Here is a 21,912-nt window from a genome sequence, read left to right as displayed (position 1 = left end):
GGGGGGCTGCCCTTTCACCAGAGGAGCCTGGGACTCAGGAAGGTGCTGACGTTCAGACCTAACTATTTCTGTAGGACCTCCCTCCTCTAAACTGCAGCCTCCCCCCAAAAGCAAAGTTTCTGGAAAGATGAGGTGGGGGGGTTGTCTGTGAGAAAGGATGAGGAGAAAAAGCAAGGTAGGGAATCTAGTTGGGGCAGAACACAAGGACACAAGCATCCAGGCCTCTGCCCCCAGAAGCTCCAGCCAGTCTGGCCCCTGACCCCGTCTCCCCGAGTCCCCTTCCCCTCTCTCTTTCTCCTTGGCTTTGCCCGTTCAGGCTGTGCCCCTCATCTCTTCAGAACAAACCCCCATCCTCAGCCTTCTCCCCGACAGGTTCAGCCTCCTCTCTGGCTCCCCACCTCTTGCACAGGCATTCAGAATCAACTCATCCAACGCTGCCTCTCCCAGCTCAGGCCCCTCCTCCTAGACCGGCAGTCCTGGGGGGTGACTGAGCCTGGGCTACCCCTGAGTGAGACTGCCTTGTGGGAAGAGAGCCTGCAGCCTCCCCACTGGGCCTTCCTCACCCAGCCCTGCATCTGTCCTGGAGCCTCCAGTGCAGGTTCTCACCCCTTCCCCGGGGTGGCCTCCTGAATCAGTGCAGCCTGGAGAGGGAAAGGATCACAGGCCCTGAGGTCAGGAAGATGTGGTTCAAATCACTTACAAACTGTGTCCTTTGTAGGCAACTTCACCTCTCTGAGCCAGCTTCATTGATAAAATGGGGGTGGATGTGATAGAAACAACCTCCCCCTCATGACTGGGAGGATTAAGTGAGGCAAGGGCTTCGGATAGAGTGTGGCTCAGGTGAGCATTTGCAGTGCTTGGTCTTGCCCCCCTATCTGGTTTTCCTCCTGTCAAAACCCCTCTCCAGCACCTACTAAGAAGATGTCTCCTTATCTGCTGCACTTACGCTGTCACCTCCTAATTCACACTCCAGAGTGGCCCACAGGACAAAGCACGACCAATACAGAAGACCTGGGTTCAAGTCCAAGCTCTGTCATTAACCAGTCATCTTGCCTTGGACTGGTATCCCTCACCTCTGAGATATGCCCCCCTGTAAGATGGGAGGAAGGGCAAGACCTGCCTTTCATGGTTGTGATGATCAGGTGAAATGCTTTGTATTGATACTTTAAGGGCCAAGTGCCACTCCTTCTCCTCCTCCTTTTTTTTTTTTTTTTTTTTAAAGTAAATATTTTTTTAAATTAATTAATTGTATTTATTTATTTATGGCTGTGTTGGGTCTTCGTTTCTGTGCGAGGGCTTTCTCCAGTTGTGGCAAGCGGGGGCCACTCTTCATCGCGGTGCGCGGGCCTCTCACTATCACGGCCTCTCTTGTTGTGGAGCACAGGCTCCAGACGCGCAGGCTCTCTCCTCCTCCTTTTTAAGAACAGTTTGAGGGGGCTTCCCTGGTGGCGCAGTGGTTGAGAGTCTGCCTGTTAATGCAGGGGACAAGGGTTCGAGCCCTGGTCTGGGAAGATCCCACGTGCCGCGGAGCAACTGGGCCCATGAGCCACAACTGCTAAGCCTGCGCGTCTGGAGCCTGCGCGTCTGGAGCCTGCGCGTCTGGAGCCTGTGCTCCGCATCGAGAGAGGCCGCGACAGTGAGAGGCCCACCCCCCGCGATGAAGAGTGGCCCCCGCTCGCCACAGCTAGAGGAAGCCCTCGCACAGAAGCGAAGACCCAACACAGCTAAAAAAATAAATAAATAAGATAAATTTATTTAAAAAAAAAACAAAAGAAAGAGGCAGTGGGGTGGCCTTAGCGGGGAGTTTGCCTAAAAAAAAAAAAAAGAACAGTTTGAGGGATAATTTACATACCTTAAAGTTCACCCATTTAATCTGTACAATTCAATGGCTTTAGGGTATTTACCGAGTTGCACAACCATCACCACAATCTGTATTTTAGAACATTTTCATCACCTCCAAAAGAAACACTGTATCCATTAACATTCACTACCCATCTGCCCCCTCCTTCACCCCTGCGCCTGCCAGGCAACCAGTCTACTTTCTGCTATTTTCTGTCTTTGCCTATTCTGGACACCTTTTATAAGTGCACTCATACTACATATGGTCTTTTGTGTCTGGCTTCTTTCACTTAGCATGATGTTTTCAAGGTTCATCCACATAGTGAACACATATCAGTACTTCATTCCTTTTTATGGCTGAACACTATTCCATTGTATGGCTATATACCACATTTTGTTTATCCATTCACCAGATGATGGACATTTGGGTCGTTTCCACTTTTTGGCTATTATGAATAATGCTGCTGTGAACATTCATGTACAGTTTGTGTGGAGACGTGTTTTCAGTTCTCTCAGGTACATACCTAGGAATGGAATTTCTGGGTCATATGGTAACTCTGCACTTTGAGGAACTGTCAAGCTGTTTTCCAAAGTGGCTGCAGCCAGGTACATTCTAAGCACTCCTCAAGACAGGAGTTTACTTTATTGGTCCCAGGACCCTTTGAGAATTTGGTGAAAGCTTCCCCAACCCCCAGCCAAGGAGACTTACATTTGCATACACCCCCTGAGCCCCAGGTTGAGAGGTGCTATCCCAGGAATATGGCTCCGAATAGCCTTTTTCTTTTTGGCCACACTGTGTGGCATGCGGGATCTTAGTTCCCCAACCAGGGATCGAACCGGCACCCCCTGCAGTGGGAGCCCAGAGTCTCAACCACTGGACCACCAGGGAAGTCTCCCGAATAGCCTTGATGCTCAGGAAATGCTGGCAGGATTGAATTGCTGAGAGCTGCCCTCTTTTCCTCCCTCCCTATTAAAAATTGGCCTAACCCTGAACAGCCGCAGGCTCTTCTGGAACAACTTCCCTGGAAGGTGCACCTAGCAGATGAAATCCTTCTGAGGGCCCCTCTAGCACACCTGGGACGGTGTCTCTTTTCTCTCTCTCTCCACAACCCTCCTCTCACCCGGGATCTGTATCTCTTTTCATACCCTTTTTTCTTCCTCCATCTTTCTCTCTCTCCATCTGTCTCCCCGTCTGTGGCAGGCAGAATAATGGCCCTGAAGAGATCCATGTCCTCATCCCTGAACCTATGAATATGTTTGGTTACATGGCAAAGGGGAGTTAAGGTTGAAGATGAAATTAAGGTGACTAGTCACCTGACTTCAAAAGAAGGAGATTATCCTGGATGAGCCAGGTGGGTGCATGTAATCACAAGGGTCCTTAGAAGTGGGAGAGGCTGGCAGAAGTCAGAGGGAGAAAGGTCAGAGTGATGTGATGGGAGAGAGAGCCAAGCTGCTGTCGCCCATTTTGGAGAGGAAGAGAACAGAGAGGCAAAGAATGTGGGTGACCGCTAGAAACTGGAAAAGGCAGGAAAGGACTCTCCCCTGGAGCCTCCAGGTAGGAATGCAGCCCTGGGAACACCTTGCTCTTAGCCTGGTGGGACCCAAGTCTGAAGTCCAACTATAGAGCCCTAAGATAGTAACTTTGTGTTGTTTGAAGCCATTACTTCTGTGGTAATTTGATACAGCAGATAGAAAACTCTACAGGATCCCTGTATATTCTATCACCAACACTGTCACCCCAACTCCTCATTTCACCTCTGTGTGGGTTTCTTGTGCATCTCGCCAGCTGGAGAGTGAGCTCCACCAGGACAGGGACTTCACATGATCCCCGCTGGGTGCCCAAAGCCAGAGCAGGTGGCACTCCCTGTCAGCACGGGGTAAAGGGAAGATGAAAGGAGAGCCAGCCAGCCTTGCAAAGCCATGCCTGACCTCCCTCGCCTCTGGTCCACATCCTTCTCTCTCCCGCGCAGAGCTGGGCGGAAAGCCTGGGGAGGCTGCTCCCGCCCACGGCCCGCGCCTGTACCCTGACACCGCCCCATCCCGAACGGTCCCTCTCCTACTAAGCTCCCCATGCCCTCGGGGCTATTGTCCTCACCCTGGGATGTTTCTTCCGAAGCCCCGCAGGACCTGATCCCTGGCAATCCCTCCGCTACCCACCCGCCCCCACCTCGCCTTGGCCCTTGCGGGTCTCTGGCACTTCGCACTCTGTTCCTTCTGCTGGGCGCATCTTCCCTCAGTCTTCCCTTTCTTTGCTGAAGCATTTTCAAATAAATCCTGGACATCATCTCATTCCACACCTATATACTTATGTGCATCTTTTTAAAAACACATGTTTTTCCGTAGCTGTAATGTCATTATCATATCTAATAAAAGCAATGTTACCAAGTTCAAGCTCCTGCTCTGGATTGATTGGCCTGCCCCGCAGCAAGTGGATGAGATGTTGGGACAAGGAGTAGCGACTTCATTCAGGAAGGCCACCGACTGAGAAGGTGGCAGACTAGCACCCCAAAGAACCATCTTCCTAGTTAGAGTTCTATACTAAAAGGGGAGGGGGAAAGTCCTGGTTCCAGCCAGACCCCAGAGGGGATATGTCAATTTCTTCCTGCAGCCATTCCCAGGTGGGAATGTGAGCTAAATAAAGGTATTTTACCTTAAGGTTCATTACCTGGGATGCAGGGTTCCCATTATGTATAATTTAAGTTTATAGGCAACATCCCTTTAGTGATTAACTTTGTATTCTATTGATATTATAAGGTCCTTTCCTACTATAATTCCCCACTGTCAATGACCCATTCCACAGTCCTGTGTGAAAAGGGATGAAGACCGCTCTAGTCCTGCTGAACTGTGCCTACAAAGAGGTGATCATGGAATGGAAATTAGAATCGTTTAGTCAGTAGTACGTTCCTCTTTCCTTTTTTTTTTTTTTTAATTAATTAATTTATTTATTTATTTATTTTTGGCTGTGTTGAGTCTTCGTTTCTGTGCGAGGGCTTTCTCCCCTTGCGGAGAGCGGGGGACACTCTTCATCGCGGTGCGCGGGCCTCTCACCATCGCGGCCTCTCTTGTTGCGGAGCACAGGCTCCAGACGCGCAGGCTCAGTAGTTGTGGCGCACGGGCTTAGTTGCTCCGCGGCATGTGGGATCTTCCCAGACCAGGGCTCGAACCCGTGTCCCCTGCATTGGCAGGCAGATTCTTAACCACAGCGCCACCAGGGAAGCCCCCTCTTTCCTTTTTTTATCGACAACTATTTGAACCTGATGAAACCCCTTAGCCCTTTGTTGTCTAATTTGTAGTCGGACTTGGAGTTTGGGTTCCAGTTGCCCGTGCATATCTATTAATTTTAACTTTCTGACTGTGCCATAATTATACACGATTCCTGTGCTATTCATTTGGGCAAGATTAAACAAGTAGGTTGACCCTTCTCCAGCTACAATGAAGTGACAGTCTCAATACTTTTTTTTTTTTTTTTAAAGAGCAACCTTAAGCCTTCTAAGAGTTCACAGACCCGTTGCTCTCCAGGCCTCTTAGGAGCTGGGTTGTTCTTTGATGACACTGGTGCTGCTTTAATCCGAGTGTGATGAATCCATGGCTTTACCCCAGTTAATCCCACAGACGAGTGCATGGTAAGTAATACAACATGTGGTCCTGTCCACCTTGCAAGCAGCTGATGTTCAGGCCCTTGTTCTCTCCAAGTTTTAAGCAGGACTCAAGTCTCCTCTGGGTTGGAAAGGATGTAAGGCTGCTTCCCAACTCACGATCAGAGGTTAGTATAGTGCCCGAAGCTTTAACATAATTGACAGCTGCCAGGTCTTTCAGAGCATTTATACATTCTTCTGCCCAAACAAGACACCTGGAATGGCCTACCATACAATATTTCAAAGGGGCTTAATTTAAGCTTGCTTCTGGGAGCCACTCTGATCTGTAGCAGGGCAACTGGCAAGACCTTATCCCAAGTTAAATTAGTCTCTTGACATATTTTAGCAATGCTCCTTTTTAAGGCAGGATTCATTTTCTCGGTTTTTCTTATTGATTGTGGTCTCCAGGAAGAATGTAGTTTCCAGTTAATGGTAATGATTTAATCCAAATCAGGAGATAATTTCCTTAAGGAGAGCTTTAACCACTTTGGAAGCTTTTTTTTTTTTTTTTTTTTTTTTTTTTTGTCCAGATGAGATATGCTTCCACCCATCCTGAGACAGGGTCTAAACACTAGCAGGTATCTGAAGTTTTCTGCAGCTCAAAGCAGTCAAGTCTATTGGCCAGTCCTTGGTAGGGCAGGTTTCTCTGCGTTGGGTCCCTGTCTGGGGAGGTCTAACAGCAGTCTTTGGGTTATTTTTAGCATGAATCATGCAATTCTGAGTGACTCGCTGAATGGTCTTTTGTAGGTTAGGCCCCATTGCATAGTTTTGATTCCACTGTAAGGTGGCATCTCTCCCATAATGGGTACCATTAGGAACGTGCTGCAGCACAGTGTCCAAGAGTGCCCAAGGGATCAAAACAGTTCCTTGTGCACTACATTTCCAGCCAGGCGAGGTGTGATCAGAATGAAACCCTACTCTTTGGTCCTCTCTTTGTCCTTTTCTGAATACACCAGCTGGTATTTTGACAAGTCAATCTGTGGGAGAAGTGATCGTATCATGGCTCGATAACCACCTTCCTTTGCTGCCTTCTTTGCAGCTTGGCCAGCTAACCAGTTGCCTTTTACATGGTGAGGGACCTCAAGGTGAGGTCCCCTCGTTGGCCTTCTAGAGTTTGTAAGAACGAGCGATTTTGTACTTCTCAGGAGACTCCAGTGACTGGGATGGATTGAGAGGTTTTCTGTGCCGCTTTGGCACTCACCACAGAGTATGTTGTACCTGTATTTATCAGAAAGTCAATCAGCTCATTCCCCACTGTCAATTTTACCTGGGGCTCCTGTGGTGAAACTGGAATTGGGTGCCTCAAGTCCAATAGTGCCTCAAGTCCAAGGGAGCCCCTGGGCCACTTCATTAAATCAGGGTGGTCCTCTCTTTCCACCTTATTGTTGCAGGAAGGGGGACCCCCTTCCACGGTCTGAGAGTGGGTGCTTGTCTAACACTCGGAGATGAATTGTCCGAGGAGACACACGTGCTGACAAAGCAAGACACTTTATTGGGAAGGGGCGCTGGGGCGGAGAGCAGCAGGGGAAGGGAACCCAGGAGGACTGCTCTGCCACGTGGCTCGCAGTCTCGGGTGTTATGGTGATGGGGTTAGTCTCCAGGTTGTCTCTGGCCATTCATCTTGCTTGGCCCATATTTGGCCTGACTCAGGGTCCTTCCTCGTGCGGCACGCATCTCTCAGCCAAGATGGATTCCAGCGAGAAGGATCCTGGGACGTTGGTAGGACAGTATTATGGACTGGCATCTCTTCCCTACTTTTGGCCCCTCCCGAATTCTCCCAGTTAGTTTTTGGGGGCAGCACCATGTTCCTTATCGGAACCTCCTGTTGTGAGACAAGTTGTTATCATACATCGTGCCTGACCAAGGCAGGCAGCTTTGGTCAATGGTTCCCTAACAATATGAGAGGCTCCAGTTTTTTTATTGTTTTTCTTATGTTTTAGCCTAGGGCAATCTTTTTTCCAATGTCCTTCCTCCTTACAGTAAGCATATTGTTCCTTCCCCAGTGGTGGCTCACCTCTCTTTGGGTTACTCACCTTCCAGGAATCCAATGCTGCTGTCAGAAAAGTGGTGTTACATTTTGCATCTTCTTTCTTCTGTCATTGTTCCCTGTTGATGCTACCAACTGAGAAGGTACACTGGGAATGAACCCATCTAGGGACTGCCCTGGCGGTCTAGTGGTTAAGACACTGCGCTTCCACTGCAGGGGGCATGGGTTTGATCCCTGGTCAGGGAACTAAGATCCCCCATGGCCACATGGCCAAAAAATAGAAAAAAAAAAAAATGCACCACCTAATTTTTGCAACTTTCTCCTGATATCTAAGGTGCTTTGCCCAGAAAGGGATAAAATTACCATTCTAGTATTTTCAGGGGCCTCAGGATCTGCAACAGTGTAACGTCTGTAGAGCTGGTAACTATTCATTTGTTTCTTGCTGAATTTCTTGAATTTTGTTCAAACTCTTTTGCTTTGGTTCCCCTTTCAAAGTCCTGCCAAGATGCATTTATGGTAGTGCTCTAATAAGGGCATTCCTCCCTCATTGGGGTCCCAATTTGGTTCAGCTGTGGGTACTGCCAAGTGGGCTTCAGGTGTACCATTTGGGTCTGTTAGGTGGAGCTGGTACGCTTCTTACCTGGCCATACCAGTGACCATTCTTTCATCTAGAGGATCCTCCCTATAAGAAGGGTCACCAATTAGACAAGTCTGAGGTGGAGAAAGCCCATAGAAACATAGCCAGCTGGCCATTTGCATTTAGATCCCCTAAATAACTGCGTAAAGGAAATTGTCCTGCTCTGAGAGTGGTTCTTTTTTTTTTTTTTAAGTTCAAACGCATTTTTATTTATTTATTTATTTATTTTTGGCTGTGTTGGGTCTTCGTTTCTGTGCAAGGGCTTTCTCTAGTTGTGGCAAGTGGGGGCCACTCTTCATCGCGGTGCACGGGCCTCTCGTTATCGCCGCCTGTCTTGTTGCGGAGCACAGGCTCCAGACGCGCAGGCTCAGTAATTGTGGCTCACGGGCCTAGTTGCTTCGCGGCAGTGGAATCTTCCCGGACCAGGGCTCGAACCCGTGTCCCCTGCATTGGCAGGCAGATTCTCAACCACTGCACCACCAGGGAAGCCCTGGGAGTGGCTCTTGGCCCCAACTGGGTGCCTGGTCGGGTCTTAGATGGTGATACCAAACCAGGTCCCTGTGCCCCAGGAACTAAACACAGGATTTTCTAATTGAACCCTGTAAGGAGGGGGAGACAGTCTGACCGCTTCCTGAGCCCCAGCGTTGGGAATTGGGGCTGGATAGGAATGGGAGGCGGTGGAAGGGGTGGACATATTGGCATAACAGCTGGAGCCACTGGGACAGCCAGCTTGGCCGGAGGTTGGAGCAACATACCCTCACCCTCATTCCCTTTCTTTTCTTCCTGTATGACAGATTTTCCCTTGGGTTTCTTTTACCATAAAGTGACAACTGTCTGACTTTTTCTCACCCTGATGTAACAGCACAAATGCTTGCACAAAGAAGATTTCATTATTCTTCCCCACTTCTTCACAGAATAGGTATAGAGCCACTCAAAGACCACCGTAAAACCATAAATAGCAATCGATCATCTCTAACCATTAGAAGGATACCTTTTGCCTTGGCATCCACCAGCCGCACTGGGTTCTGGGGTGGGGCTTTTGGTGATTTTAGAAACCAAGTGGAACCTTTCTCTTCTCCCTGGGAATGTCCTTTCCTCCACTGACATCAGTCTGTAAGTGGAGAAATGGTACCAAAACAAAATGAAATGAAAACCCCAAAGAATAGAAAACCCTAAATAAACCCTCAAGTTTGGTCTTGGGGTTTTACATATCACAAGAACCATCAACTCAACCCCCATGTAATGTGACGCCTCGGAGAGCTGTTGGATCCAGACCAACAACACAGGAGACCACAAACAACGTAATTAACACAGCAAAGGTGACGGTACATGGTGCACAGGGTCCCAAGGTAAACCTGCCTAAACCCCTTGTGGAGATGCTAACAGGTACTACGGCTACATTGTTGCAATAAAATATCATCTTCCTCTCAGTCATGGCTTCATAGCTGTCATCAGGTCACTTATCCAAAATGCACCCCAGAGGACTTTCTTTACAGATAGTTGAAACATTCCCCAATTTTTAAAGACAGAAATACAAGACAAACAGAACCCAAGTGGCAGGACTTCCGTGGTGGCGCAGTGGTTAAGAATCCGCCTGCCAGTGCAGGGGACACGGGTTCAAGCCCTGTTCCAGGAAGATCCCACATGCCGCAGAGCAACTAAGCCCGTGCGCCACAACTAGAGAAAGCCTGTGCTCAGCAACGAAGACCCAATGCAGCCAAAAACCAAAAAACAAAAAAAACCAAATGGCGCACACATGTGCTAGCATCCAGATTAACAAACGAACCGGTTCCAAATTGGGTAAAAAAACCCAGCAATTATTTCCTCTAACAGGGTACCCCACTCGAATACAAAACAAACTGGCTTATTCCAGAGAAAAAAAGCCCCAAACAGAGGTAATCAAGTTCCAGCTGCACACCAGAGCGAGTGACTTACCCTACCGTATTGAGCCCGTCGTCTCCCAGATGTTGATTCTTTGCTCCGACTGCCAAGTGCTGGGGCAGCCAGTGCCATTTTGGGGAACTTTGTGGGGAAGATCCTCAGGACAAGTGGTCCTGGTAGCTGCTAGGGCCTTACCCGAAAATTCCCCAACTGGGTTGGCTGGCCACTAGCAGCAAGGGTCCTAGATGGTTTCACCAAAATTTTTTACCAAGTCCAAGCTCATACTGCTTGCCGAATGACAAGCCAATCAATTGAGAGATGTGTTGCTGGGACAAGTAACAGCGACTTTATTCGGAAAGCCGGCAGACCGAGAAGATGGCGGGTTAACTTCCCAAAGAACCACCTTCCCTGAATTAGAATTCAGGATTCTTTTATACTAATAGGGGAGGGAGTTAATGTCCTGGTTCCAGGATGTGTTAATTTCTCTCTTCTTGAAGCCATTCCCAGGTGGGCCTGGTCAGGATGTTTTCTGTGAGCTAATCAAAGGTATTTTAGCTTAATTCTCTTTTCCTGGAAGGCAGGGTTCCCAGAGATGGGCCATTATGTATAATCTAAGCTTATAGGCAACATCCCTTTAGTGGTTAACTTGTAATAGAATACAGTTTCTTCCCTATTATAGTAACAATAATTTCTTAATATCACCTAATAACTAGTCCATAATAAAATTTCCCCAATTGTTTCAAAAATGTCTTTTTACTCTTTTTTTTTTTTTTTCAGTCGGAACAACGTCCATACGCTACGCTACATTTGGTTATGTCTTAAGGATCTAACTGAGGCAAGCCCTGCCCCCACTCCGCCTCTCTCATATATCTTTGAGTTGTTGAAGAGACTATTTAAAATTTCCAGTAGAAGTACCTGTATTCTGAATCTGTTTGATTTCTTTGGTGTTATTATATATGTTCCTCTGTAAATGGATGTTGGCCCTAGAGGCTTGGTTAGCTTCAGGCTCCACTTTTAAGAAAGAAAACCTTATAGGCAGTGCTGTGTGCTGCATACTGCATCTCTTCGGGAGGCAAGCAATGCCTCGTGGTTCCACTTTTAGTGATTCTAAGATTGAGTGGTGGTGGGACTTCCCTGGTGGCGCAGTGGTTGGGAATCTGCCTGCCAGTACAGGGAACACAGGTTTGAGCCCTGGTCCGGGAAGATCCCACATGCCGCGGAGCAACTAAGCCTGTGCGCCACAACTACTGAGCCTGCGCTCTAGAGCCTGTGAGCCACAACTACTGAAGCCCACGTGCCTGGAGCCCATGCTCTGCAATGAGAGAAGCCACCGCGATGAGAAGCACGTGCACTGCAATGAGGAGTGGCCCCCCGCTCGCCGCAACTGGAGAGAGCCCACACACAGCAGCAAAGACCCAACGCAGCCAAGAATGAATGAATGAATAAATAAATAAATAAGATTGAGTGTGGGCTTCCCTGGTGGCGCAGTGGTTGAGAATCTGCCTGCTAATGCAGGGGACACGGGTTCGAGCCCTGGTCTGGGAAGATCCCACATGCCGCGGAGCAACTGGGCCCGTGAGCCACAATTACTGAGCCTGCGCGTCTGGAGCCTGTGCTCCGCAACAAGAGAGGCCGCGACGGTGAGAGGCCCGCGCACCGCGATGAAGAGTGGCCCCCACTTGCCGCAGCTGGAGAAAGCCCTCGCACAGAAACGAAGACCCAACACAGCCAAAAATAATAAATAAATAAATAAATAAAAATTAAAAAAAAAAAACTTAAAAAAAAAAAAAAAGATTGAGTGGTGGCTTCAGGTGGTGACATCCTGATCGCTCCCTTGTAAAATTCCCCATCAGCCTTTCATCTGATAGTTTTATTCATTGATGATAATTTCCTGCCTCAATTTCATTAGGGGTTGCAAAATGGTAATTTTCCAGTTTTATAATTCCTTTCTCACTCATTAACTGGAGTTCTTTTGTAAAGAACTTTCCCTCAACAACTAGGACAATTTGGTAACCCTGAAGTACAATTCATGCAGGAAAGGAGGGACAAATGCTTAGTTCTTTCCTTTAATTGCCAGTATTCAGAGTAAGGAGTTGGTGCTCTACCCAACGTGTTTCTCTCCCCCTCTAGCCCTTTATCCTCCTAGCCCCTTTTAGTATCACTCTGAATGGCTACATTTTGTATGTTCAATGTTTCAAGGGCCTTCATTAATCTTTTTGACAGTTCAGATTGCCCTATCTTAGGCAATGGGAGCTCGGTGTCCTTTTGCTGTTACCCCATTTCTAGATATCTTTGCTTTCCAGCACAAGATGCCCCAATGCTCATCCTGAGTATTTCCTGCCGACCTGGAACCAACCTTTCCTCCAAGGACCTGGATGCTGGGAGATCTCACTGTTGTCAAACTGCCCGTTGCTTCTAGGCTTTTTCAGTGACATTATAAGATTTTTACTTCACTTATTTTATTTTATACTTATATCTTCTTTTCTCTTTCTCTGGAAACAGTGACTCCTAACGTTTATTATTATACAATATGCCATAGTTTCAAATAACACCAATTCTAACATGTACACTACCAAATGAAATGTAACATATCTTTACATCTTTTTTTGTCCTTAGGGAAAAACTAACTCTTGCAATATTCTCCCTGTATAAAAAAATAGACAAACTGTACTTCATCAAAATTTAAAATCTTTGTGTTTCAAAGGACACCATCAAGGAAGCAAAAAAACAAACCACAGAATGAGAGAAAATATTTGCAAACCATATATCAGATAGGGAATTTGAGTCCAGTATATTAAAAAAACAAAACAAAAACAAAAACAAAACAAAACCCTCTCACAACTCAACAGTAAAAAGGCAAATAACACAATTAAAAAACAAAGAAATAATTTGGAAAGACATTTCTCCAAAGAAAATATTCAAATGGCCAATAAGCACATGAAAAGATGTTCAACATTATTAGTCGTCAGGGAAATGCAAATCAAAACCACAATAAGATACCATATCACACCCACCGTGACTGCTACAGTCAAAAGACAATAAAAAGTGTTAGTGAAGATGTAGAGGGACTTCCCTGGTGGTCCAGTGAGTGGGACTCCGCGCTCCCAATGCAGGGGCCCGGGTTCCATCCCTGGTCGGGGAACTGGATCCCACATGCATGCCGCAACTGAGAGTCCGCATGCCGCAACTGAGGCCCGGCACAGCCAAAATAAATAAGTAAATAAATATATTTTTTTTAAAATGTAGAAAAATTGGAACCCTCATACATTGCTGGTGGGAATGTAAAATTGTGCAGCCACTGTGGAAAATAGTTTGGTAGTTCCTCTCAAAGTCAAACACAGAGTTTCTATAAGACCCAGCAATTCCATTTCTAGGTATACACACAAAAGAATTGAAAATATTTTGTCCACACAAAGACTTGTACACAAATGTTTATAGCAGTACTGTTCAAATAGCCAAAAAGTGGAAACAGCCCAAATTTCATCAACTGATGAATAGATAAACAAATTGTGGTATATACATTCAAGAGACTATTATTAGGCCATAAGAAGGAAAGAAGTACTGATACACGCCACAACGGGGATGAACCTACTCGAAAATATTACGCTAAGTGAAAGCCACTAGGTACACAAAAGGTCACATATATGACTCCGTTTATATGAAATGTTCAGAATAGATAAATCCATAGAGACAGAATGCAGACTGGTGGTTGCCAGGAACTGGGTGTCGGAGGAATGCTAATGGGTAGGGATTTCTTTGGGGGTGATGAAAATGTTCTCAATTAGATAGTGGTTATGGTTGCACAAACCTATGAATACAACTTTACTCTTTAAAAGGGTGAATTTTATGGCACTTGCATTATAGCTCAATAAAAAAAAAAAAAAGTTTCCGCATTTGTTCCCTAGAGGCCCAAAGAGGAGAACTTTAGTTACCTTGACCCTACCCCTCCATTCTTAATTTTACCGGGAGCTCGGGGCGGCGGCAGTGCGCAGGCGCCTTTCTGCGTCGGAAGGCGCGGAGGGGCTCGCCCCGCCCATGCAGGATGACTCCTCCCATTCCCCGGCCTGCCCCGCCTCCCTCTCGCGCGGGGACGTGGGCTGCGGCGAGTCCGCCGGCGCCAATCCCTGCTTGCTGTCCAGGTTTGGTTTCCGCGAGTGTGCTTAGCCGCCACCTGGAGTTTGCCAGCGCGTGGGCGCTCGGGAATGAGCAGGAGTGGGGGCGCGTTACTGCCTTTCCCCGCATAATCGGTTCAGGCAGCGCCCAGTCTTGGGAGCTTTCTGCCAAGCCCTACAAGGAGCGGTCACCAAGCATCGCCGGGCGGCCCCTCCTGACACTCCCTGTCCCTGCGCGCGGGGAAAACTGCAGCCCAGCGGCGGGGTAGGGACGAGGCCCTAGAACAGGGGTGGGCAGTCTTTCTGTCAAGGGCCACATGGTAAATATTTTATGCTTTTCAGGCCATATGGTCTCTGTCACAACTACTCAACTCTGTTTCTGTAGTACAGAAGCAGCCATAGACAGTATATAAAGGAATGCCCGTGGCCTGTTCCAATAGAACTACTCATGGACTCTGAAGTCTGGATCCCATACATGTCATGAAATAGTCTTGATTTCTTCAGCCATGTAAAAATATAAAAACCATTCTTAGCCACCGGCTGTAAAAAAGACAGCGTGGTTTGCCTACGTCAGTGCCCTTTTACAGGTTCCCGGTATTTGTCAAGGACACGTGGCCTAAGTAGCCCGGGGAATCCACAGACGCAAAGCCGAGACCATTGCCTTGGTCTGAGGATGGGGTGAGACAGTTCTCTGATTCCACCACCCTCCCACTCCAGCGTCCAACGTCTCAGGGACAAGACTCATCAGAAAGGGAACTCACCACCTGAGGACCAGCCTATTTGATCTTGGCAAATTTCTCATAATTCCATTTTATTTTATTTCACTGGACTTTTTTTTGGGGGGGGGGTAGGAAAACTTAATTCTTTTAAAGTGCATTTTACTTTATTTTTAATTGTGGTAAACAGAAAACCTAATTCTTTTGGATCCAGACTGTGTGTTCTTGCAGCTGTCAATTTCTAGCACTAGTTATATAGCCTCTGTGACAAAGCTGGTTCAAAGAGCTGCGACTCTGTCTGGAGGGCAGCGTGCCAGGCCCAGCCACCTGGATCGGCCCATTGGAACAGAAGCCCCTCCTCTCACTGTCCTTGCTAAAGTGCAGCTGCACAAAAGCAGGCATCATACAGGGACAGCTGATATATTACACTCAGTATTTGTGTGTTTGCAGAGGGAGACGTGGGGACAGGATTTAGGCCAGCGCTATTCAGTAGAAATATAATGGGGCTGATGTGTAATTCTACATTTTCTAGTAGCCAAATTTACAAAAGTAATAATAAACAAGTGATATTCATCTTAATATATTTTATTTAACCCAATACGTCCAAAATAGTATTTCAACATGTAAGCGATATAAACAATTATTAATGAAATATTTTATTTTATTTTATCTTTTATTTTTGGGCTGAGTGGCTTGCGGGAACTTAGTTCCCCAACCAGGGATTGAGAACCTGGGCCCCAGCAGTGAAAGTGCCGAGTCCTAACCACTGGACCGCCAGGGAATTCCCTGAAATTTATTTTATTTTTGGTGCTAAGTCTTTAAAACCCGGTGTGCATTTCACACTCACGGCACATCTCGCTGCAGACCAGCCACATTTCAAGCGCTCACTGGGCACATGCAGCTGGCGGCTACCGTATTGTACAGCACAGATTTCGACCAAATGAAACAGGGATTGTGTGTGCCTCTGGTCTGTTGGTGACTCTGAACTGCGTTTGTTGGTGGGGGGTGGGACAAGGTGTATGTTTTGGAACAGGAGGGTTAGCCATAAGGACCCAAAATTGGTGATGGGGTGCATCCCTAGACTTCTCAGGTTAGGGAGAGGGGTTGGAAGGGGAAAGATAACCCAAGGGAACATAGTAGAATTTTTTGAGGACCCACAGCTTAAAACAGGGGAAAGGGGTTTTAGTTCTAAGAGAAGCAGCAGTTTCAGCATTGAAAGCTTTTAGATGATTAACTTTTTTTTTTTTTTTTTTTACCTATCTTGAATCATAGTTTTATTTATTTATTTAAAAAATTTTTTTCTTTTTCTTTTTGGCCACGCAGCTTTCGGGATCTCAGTTCCCCAACCAGGGATTGAACCCAGGCCACAGCAGTGAAAGCGCAAATCCTAACCACTAGACCACCAGGGAACTCCCTGATGATTAACTTTTTTGACGCCTCATTTAGGGGCCAAGCACAGGCCTTTTTCCTTTTGATTCCCCCATCCCTCTGCCACCACGTGCATACATGCACTCTGAGCCCTGCTCCAAGAGGGGCCTCAGTCAAAGTCTCCCCAGAACCTGAGGGGCCCCACCCTGGGCTGCTACTTCTGGGAATACAGGACTAAGCGTGGGTAACATCAGGAACATTTGAGTTGGGGGGCTGAGTAGCCACACCCTTCCCCCTCACTGGCTGGCTTATCAAAGCCAGCCAGTGAGGGGAGAGGGAGGTTCCTTTAACCCAAAATCAAACCTCTGTTTTGCCCGGTTGAGACCCTTCCCCAGGCCCCAACCACATGTGAGTCTGTGGAGATGTTTTGGCTGCCCACAGGGGTAGCATTTGTGCCTCTGTCCACTTCGGCCATTTGAACCAATCCCTTGGGTCCTCTGGCTCCCCAGAGAGAGCAGTGGGGGCCCTGCACTCAGGGAGTGAAACTGGGACAGGATATCCACAAGCACAGACAGACATCAGTCATCAGGGGTTTTCCAAGGACAAGGATCACACGGGGTCACCTGAGAGGAAAAACACTGAGGTCCAGACACTGAGCTCAGGCCACGTGGTCAGGGCAGGAGCGCCTGTGGCTCTGGGCAGGAGAAAATGTCTGTGGGAAAAGCAGTTCCACAGACAGACAGGGAAGTGAATATTGTAGATGAGAAAGACAGAGCCAAATGGGCTCTGGCCTCATTTATTACAAAATAAAGATTACAAACCTGGTATAGAAGAGATCCCTGACAGCGGCTGATACACCTGCAATAACCCCACCCCACAAAGTCCCTCCCTCAGGCGCACTGGTGTGGAGGCTCTCAGATGCGAAGGCCCCCGGCCAGGAGGGCACTGTACCGGGCAGGTGTGAGCGGCAGGTAGGCGCCCCCAGCCTGGTCCAGAATGTAGAGGGGGTCGGACAACGTGCTTGGGTCAAAGCCCTCCTTTGCCATCCGGACCTTCTGCTGCTTGAAGGTCTCTGTGGTGGCCAGTGACTCCTGGGGAGGGGGAGGGGTCAAAAGGGGCTGAAGGAAGGGGTATTCTGCCCCAGTGGCTCGGGGGAATCGCCTGAGTTTCGTTAAGGGGCAGGTCTGGGGGAAAGGGGGATGAGGTCAGGGTTTAAGGGAGGGGGTGAAATGGAAGAGAAGGGGCCAGGCCTGGAGGATGAAGGGGGTGAAAAGCATGTGTCTGGGAAGGAACTGTTCTTTCTCTTCACAGAGTGTATTACGTGGGGGTCCCTTTGTGGGGTTTGGGAGCCACTGACTGCTGCAGATATACGGGGTGAGGTAAAGGGTCAGGGCAGGAGCGGCTGGTTACCTGAAGCCTTAGGAATCGAGGCCGGGCATAAGGTGGCAAGTTCTCAGAAACATGGACGTAGAGCTGCACAAGGTCCAAAGAGTGGGGGGGACGCAGAACCAGGGCTGCCATCCCAGCCCTGCCTTCGTGCCCTGGTAGGTGTGGGGGGCAGGGTCAGCCGTGGTAGCTGACCACCACGAGGCCTCATGCTCCCTGCGCCCAAGTAATACCACTTCAGGGTGGTGGGCCGGGTCCCCCCCGCCCCATGGCTGGGCACCTGGCACAGTGACTCCGTAGACGTTCACCTCCTGAAGAAAATCCAGGGCCTCCAAGGCCTCAGCCACCTCGGTCGTGGCCACATTCTCCCCCTTCCACCTGCCAGAGAGCAGAAATTGGAAACTGGGAGTCAGGGGTCAGGGCCTAATGAGCTTGGTGGGGAGAGAAAGAGGTCAGGGATGAGAGCGAGGTACCAGAAGGTCTTGGGGAAGACGTGTTTAGGAGGTTGGAGATGAGAGGTTAGGTGAGAAGCTGGGTTGGGGCAGATTAGGCAGTGGAGGTTTAGAGGGTTTGGGTCACAGAGATGGGATGCCCAGGAGAGAAATCAGAAAGTTAGGGGCAGATACCTGAAGGTGTCTCCAGTACGATCGTGGAAGCGAAGAAAGCCTTGGTCATCGCAAACCAACAGGTCCCCAGTGTTGAAGAAAACATCCCCAGGCTGGAAGACATCCTTCAGCAGCTTTCCCCGGGCCAGCTCTGGCCCCCCAGCATAGCCCAGGAATGGTGACTGCTGGTTCACGGGGGCCACCAGCAGCCCTGGCTCACCTGGTAGAGTCACTGGGGTCAGGGGGGGGCCGCCGCCCACCACACTCTCCAAGTCCAATCCTCCTCTGCCAGCCAGCTCCACCACCCCTACCCACCCCGCCTGGACACAAACCTGGAGATGTGGCCACACAGAGCCCCTGGGTGTTCCGAATTGGCTCCCCTGTGGTGACATCATAGCGAATCAAAGAGAAGGGGAAGACATGCTGGGGGAAGGGAGACCCAGGCACTGGGTCATTTCAGTTGCACGAGCCCCCTCCCCAGCAGCCCCCCGACGTTCCACAGGTTCTCCAGTTTCCTCCTGTAACCCACCTTGTAAAGCCAGGAGGCGCGCCCCACAGCACCCCGCTGTCCTGTGTAGTTGAAAGTGGCCACGTTGCCCTCTGTCAGTCCGTATGTCTCCAGCACCTGCAGGGGCCCGAAGCGCCGCACAAAGCGCTCCCAGGTGTCTGGCCGCAGCCCGCTGCCCACCACCAGCCGGACCTTATGTCCATGTTCTGCCTTGTTCTGAGACAAGTGGGGAGAGGTGCAGGGGCTTCAACACCAAGATGCCAGCTCCCCCAGGTGCAGCCCTGTTTCCCTCTCTCCTTGCACCACTTCCACTGTGACCTCCTTGAGGTGCCCTAAGCACCAGAATCCTACCAGCCCAGGCTCCTTACCCTCCCCTTTCATTTTCTTCTTGCTTCCTCTCCCTCCAACTCCCAGACAACCGTTTCAGTGTCCCCTGCCAACTGCCCATCTCCCTGCCTTCGTGGCTCTGCCCAGGATCTGTGCCCACGCACCGGGGGCTGGTTGACGAGGTATCGGCATAATTCCCCGATGTACTGGAACACAGTCACCCCGTGCTGCTGGCAGTCCTCCCAGAACTGACCAGCTGAGAACTTGGACTTCAGCACCACTGTGGCCCCTGCCAGAATCGGAGAGGGCGAGGAGGAAGGAAGGAGGTGAGGTTAAGAGCTGGGGGGTGGGGGGTGAGGAGTCGTGACCCCCTCCTTCTCAGGCATCAGCCTTCACTGTACTGTAGTTCCCCGGAAAGGCCTGGCTGTGACAGTCACACTTTCCAAAGGCCAAGTTGGCCCCCATCATTTCCCACCTGTGATTTGGAGAGGTAAATGTCCTCTTCCTACTTCCCATCCCCAAGCAGTCCATCGTCCGAACCCTGCCCCCAAGTCCCAACCCTCTTCTCCATTTGCCTCTTCCTGGGCTGACACTCACGGCCCTCCCCTCCCCTGGTGCCCGGAGTTCTGTGAACTGCATGGCCGCCCTAGTTGCTCAGCCTGTAGGTCTGTGCAGGTGACGCTTCTCCATTGAACCAGGAGTTCCTGGAGAGGAGGCCCTGCCTCCTTCCTCTGGATTCTCTACCCTGAAGGACTCAGGAAGCATCCCCAGGTGAGCACACCACAGTAGGTACTTAATAAATGTTTGCTGGCATAAACATCTGTCAGAGGGCTGAATGGGGGGTTGGGGTGGGGGAGACTGACCAATGCCCAAGCATCCCACGATGCCCAACAGGGAGCCAGACATGTGGTAGAGTGGGAGGGCGAGGTAGATCACATCCTCCTGGTGGGCGCCACACAGCTGGTAGAATCCTTGGCATTGCAGGACCTTCAGATGACTGATCCGAGCAGCCTTGGGGAGGCCTGGGGGATGGTGGAGGGGGAGATCAGGGGAAAGGTCTGAGCTCCAAGCCTTGTCTCCCCCTTTGCCCCTGTTGGGTTTCCCATAGAAAGCGGCAGAGGCAAGGCTGAAACTAAGAAGAAGGCAGGCCAGGCCGTCCTAGAAATGTGGTAAGTTCGGGGAAGGGGACAATGAAGAGGGGTGGGAGGGTTGGCGAGACAGGAAATATGGCCGCTGGGATCAGCCTCCTCTCTGGGGGCTTTGGAGGAGTGGCCTATGAGCTGAGGAGGTCACAGTTCCTGTTCCCAGGCCCCTGCCTTCCTTGTCCTTAGTTTCTGGGAGGTAAATATCGTGTCCAGCCCTCACCTGTGGTGCCAGAGGTGAAGATATACAGGCACGTGTCCATTATGTTCTGGGGGGCAGACAGGTACCCGGGCACTGGCCCATCCACTTCAGCCGAGGCCTCAGCCAGAAAATCGGTGATTCCAGCAGGATGGGTTTCAGAGCCCGCAGCCCACAGGTGGAGCCCCATGGCTCTCAGGGCCGGCAGGTCAGGCTCCAGGGACTCCAGGAACTCTGGATGGGGCGGGAAAGCATAGCTCCACCGCTCTACCGCTACCAGAAGCCTTGCCCACACTTTACCCCATTTGTTCCCCCACCCCCACCTCGCAGAGCTCCCGAGTGAGGCTGAAGAGTACGGTACGGACGTGCCATCATGGGTGTGGGACCTGGAGCCCAAGTCTTTGGAAATCCTTGGGAAACCAGAGACCCAGCTTTATCCCTTCGCGAACCCAGAGACTCGGCTCCTCACCCTTTCCGAACCCCAGGGAGACAGTGCGGCCTCCTTCCCAGCCCACTCCTTCTTTGCGCCCCTCCGACACGCCCCTTTCTGTGGCTGGCCCCGCCCCCGTCGGTCGAGCGCTCCAGCCTTACCTGGCGCCAGCACGAGCGCGCGGGCGCCGCAGCTGCGGAGACAGTGCAGTAGGGGACCCCGGCGCAGAGCGGTGGGCACAAAGGCCGCACGCAGGCCGGCCTTGGCCAGCCCGAACCAGAGCCACAGGAACTCTGGGCAGGCGGGGAGCAACAGCGCCACGGTGGCCCCAGGTGCCAGAGGGGTTGCGCCATCCCCTTCCCGCACGGGCCGCGCCGCTCCGCTTCCGGCCGCCGCGTCTCGTACGCCGTGCACCGCCCGCTCGCCTTCCCCGGCGGCCCCCGCGCCGCTGTCGCCGCCGCCGGGTCCCCCGTCCCAGCCTCGCGCGCGCAAAAAGGCGCGCGCAGCCCGGTTGCTCTGGCGCTCGGCCTCCGCATAGCTAAAGCGCTGCGCGCCGTGAATGAGAAAGGTGTGCGCGGGGCGCTGCCGGGCCATCTGCGCCAGGCGCCAGGCCAGGCTGCAGCCCCCCTCGGGACCTTCCGGGTCGGCGGCAGCCGCGGCCAGGGCGCGCGCTCGAAGGGCCCGTTTGCAGCGTAGGGCGCGCACCGTGAAGGCCAAGTCTGCCGCGAGCCAGCGCAACTGCGGCCATAGGCGCAGCTTCAGCAGCAGCAGCGGCAGTAGCAGCAGGGGCAGCAGCAGGAGGGCGGCCATCGTGCCCGCTTCCTCGACTCGGCACCGTCTGGCCCCAGCCGCTCGCAGACTGCCCAGATACTCCCTTTTGAAAACCTGGGGCCGCTGGTTCTAGTGCTTAGACCTCTCCTTCCTGGGAGCGCGCGCGCTGGCACACGCCTCTTCCCACCCAGCCCCCCCCACCCCACCCCCCGCCACCGCCTCCCCACGGGCGGAGAGCAGAGAGGCCCGGGAGGAGTGCTAGTGGGGGCGGCCCCGCACGCCCGGCCCTCCCCACAGCTACGCTCCGCCCTAGGCGCGCTCCCTCCCGGACGACTCGCAGCCCGCACCCTACCAGGTCCTGGGCGGTGC

The 21,912-nt window shown here is 50.8% G+C and overlaps 1 protein-coding gene across 2 annotated transcripts; it reads right to left on the bottom strand.

Moving 5' to 3' along the window:
- Positions 1-15,376: 15,376 nt before the first annotated feature.
- On the bottom strand, positions 15,377-21,712 carry SLC27A3 (solute carrier family 27 member 3). 2 transcript variants are annotated; one of them, XM_057548176.1, is made up of 10 exons: positions 20,934-21,712; positions 20,367-20,576; positions 19,865-20,023; positions 19,166-19,290; positions 18,696-18,890; positions 18,499-18,589; positions 18,188-18,386; positions 17,842-17,939; positions 17,586-17,716; positions 15,377-17,266 (listed from the first exon to the last, which is right to left on the bottom strand). In XM_057548176.1, exons 1-10 carry the CDS (start codon positions 21,580-21,582, stop codon positions 17,090-17,092), a joined length of 2,034 nt encoding a protein of 677 aa, XP_057404159.1. In that variant the 5' UTR covers positions 21,583-21,712; the 3' UTR covers positions 15,377-17,089. The 2 variants fall into 2 exon arrangements, with proteins under 2 accessions (XP_057404159.1, XP_028021345.2); XM_028165544.2 differs by having other exon boundaries at positions 18,188-18,279; positions 18,499-18,546.
- Between the last annotated feature and the right edge of the window lie 200 nt (positions 21,713-21,912).

The sequence above is a fragment of the Balaenoptera acutorostrata genome, chromosome 1, assembly GCF_949987535.1.
Source record: "Balaenoptera acutorostrata chromosome 1, mBalAcu1.1, whole genome shotgun sequence".
Taxonomy (NCBI): Eukaryota; Metazoa; Chordata; class Mammalia; order Artiodactyla; family Balaenopteridae; genus Balaenoptera; species Balaenoptera acutorostrata.
The sequence above is the reverse complement of the archived record's forward strand: the minus strand, read 5'-3'. Positions and strand labels throughout refer to the sequence as shown.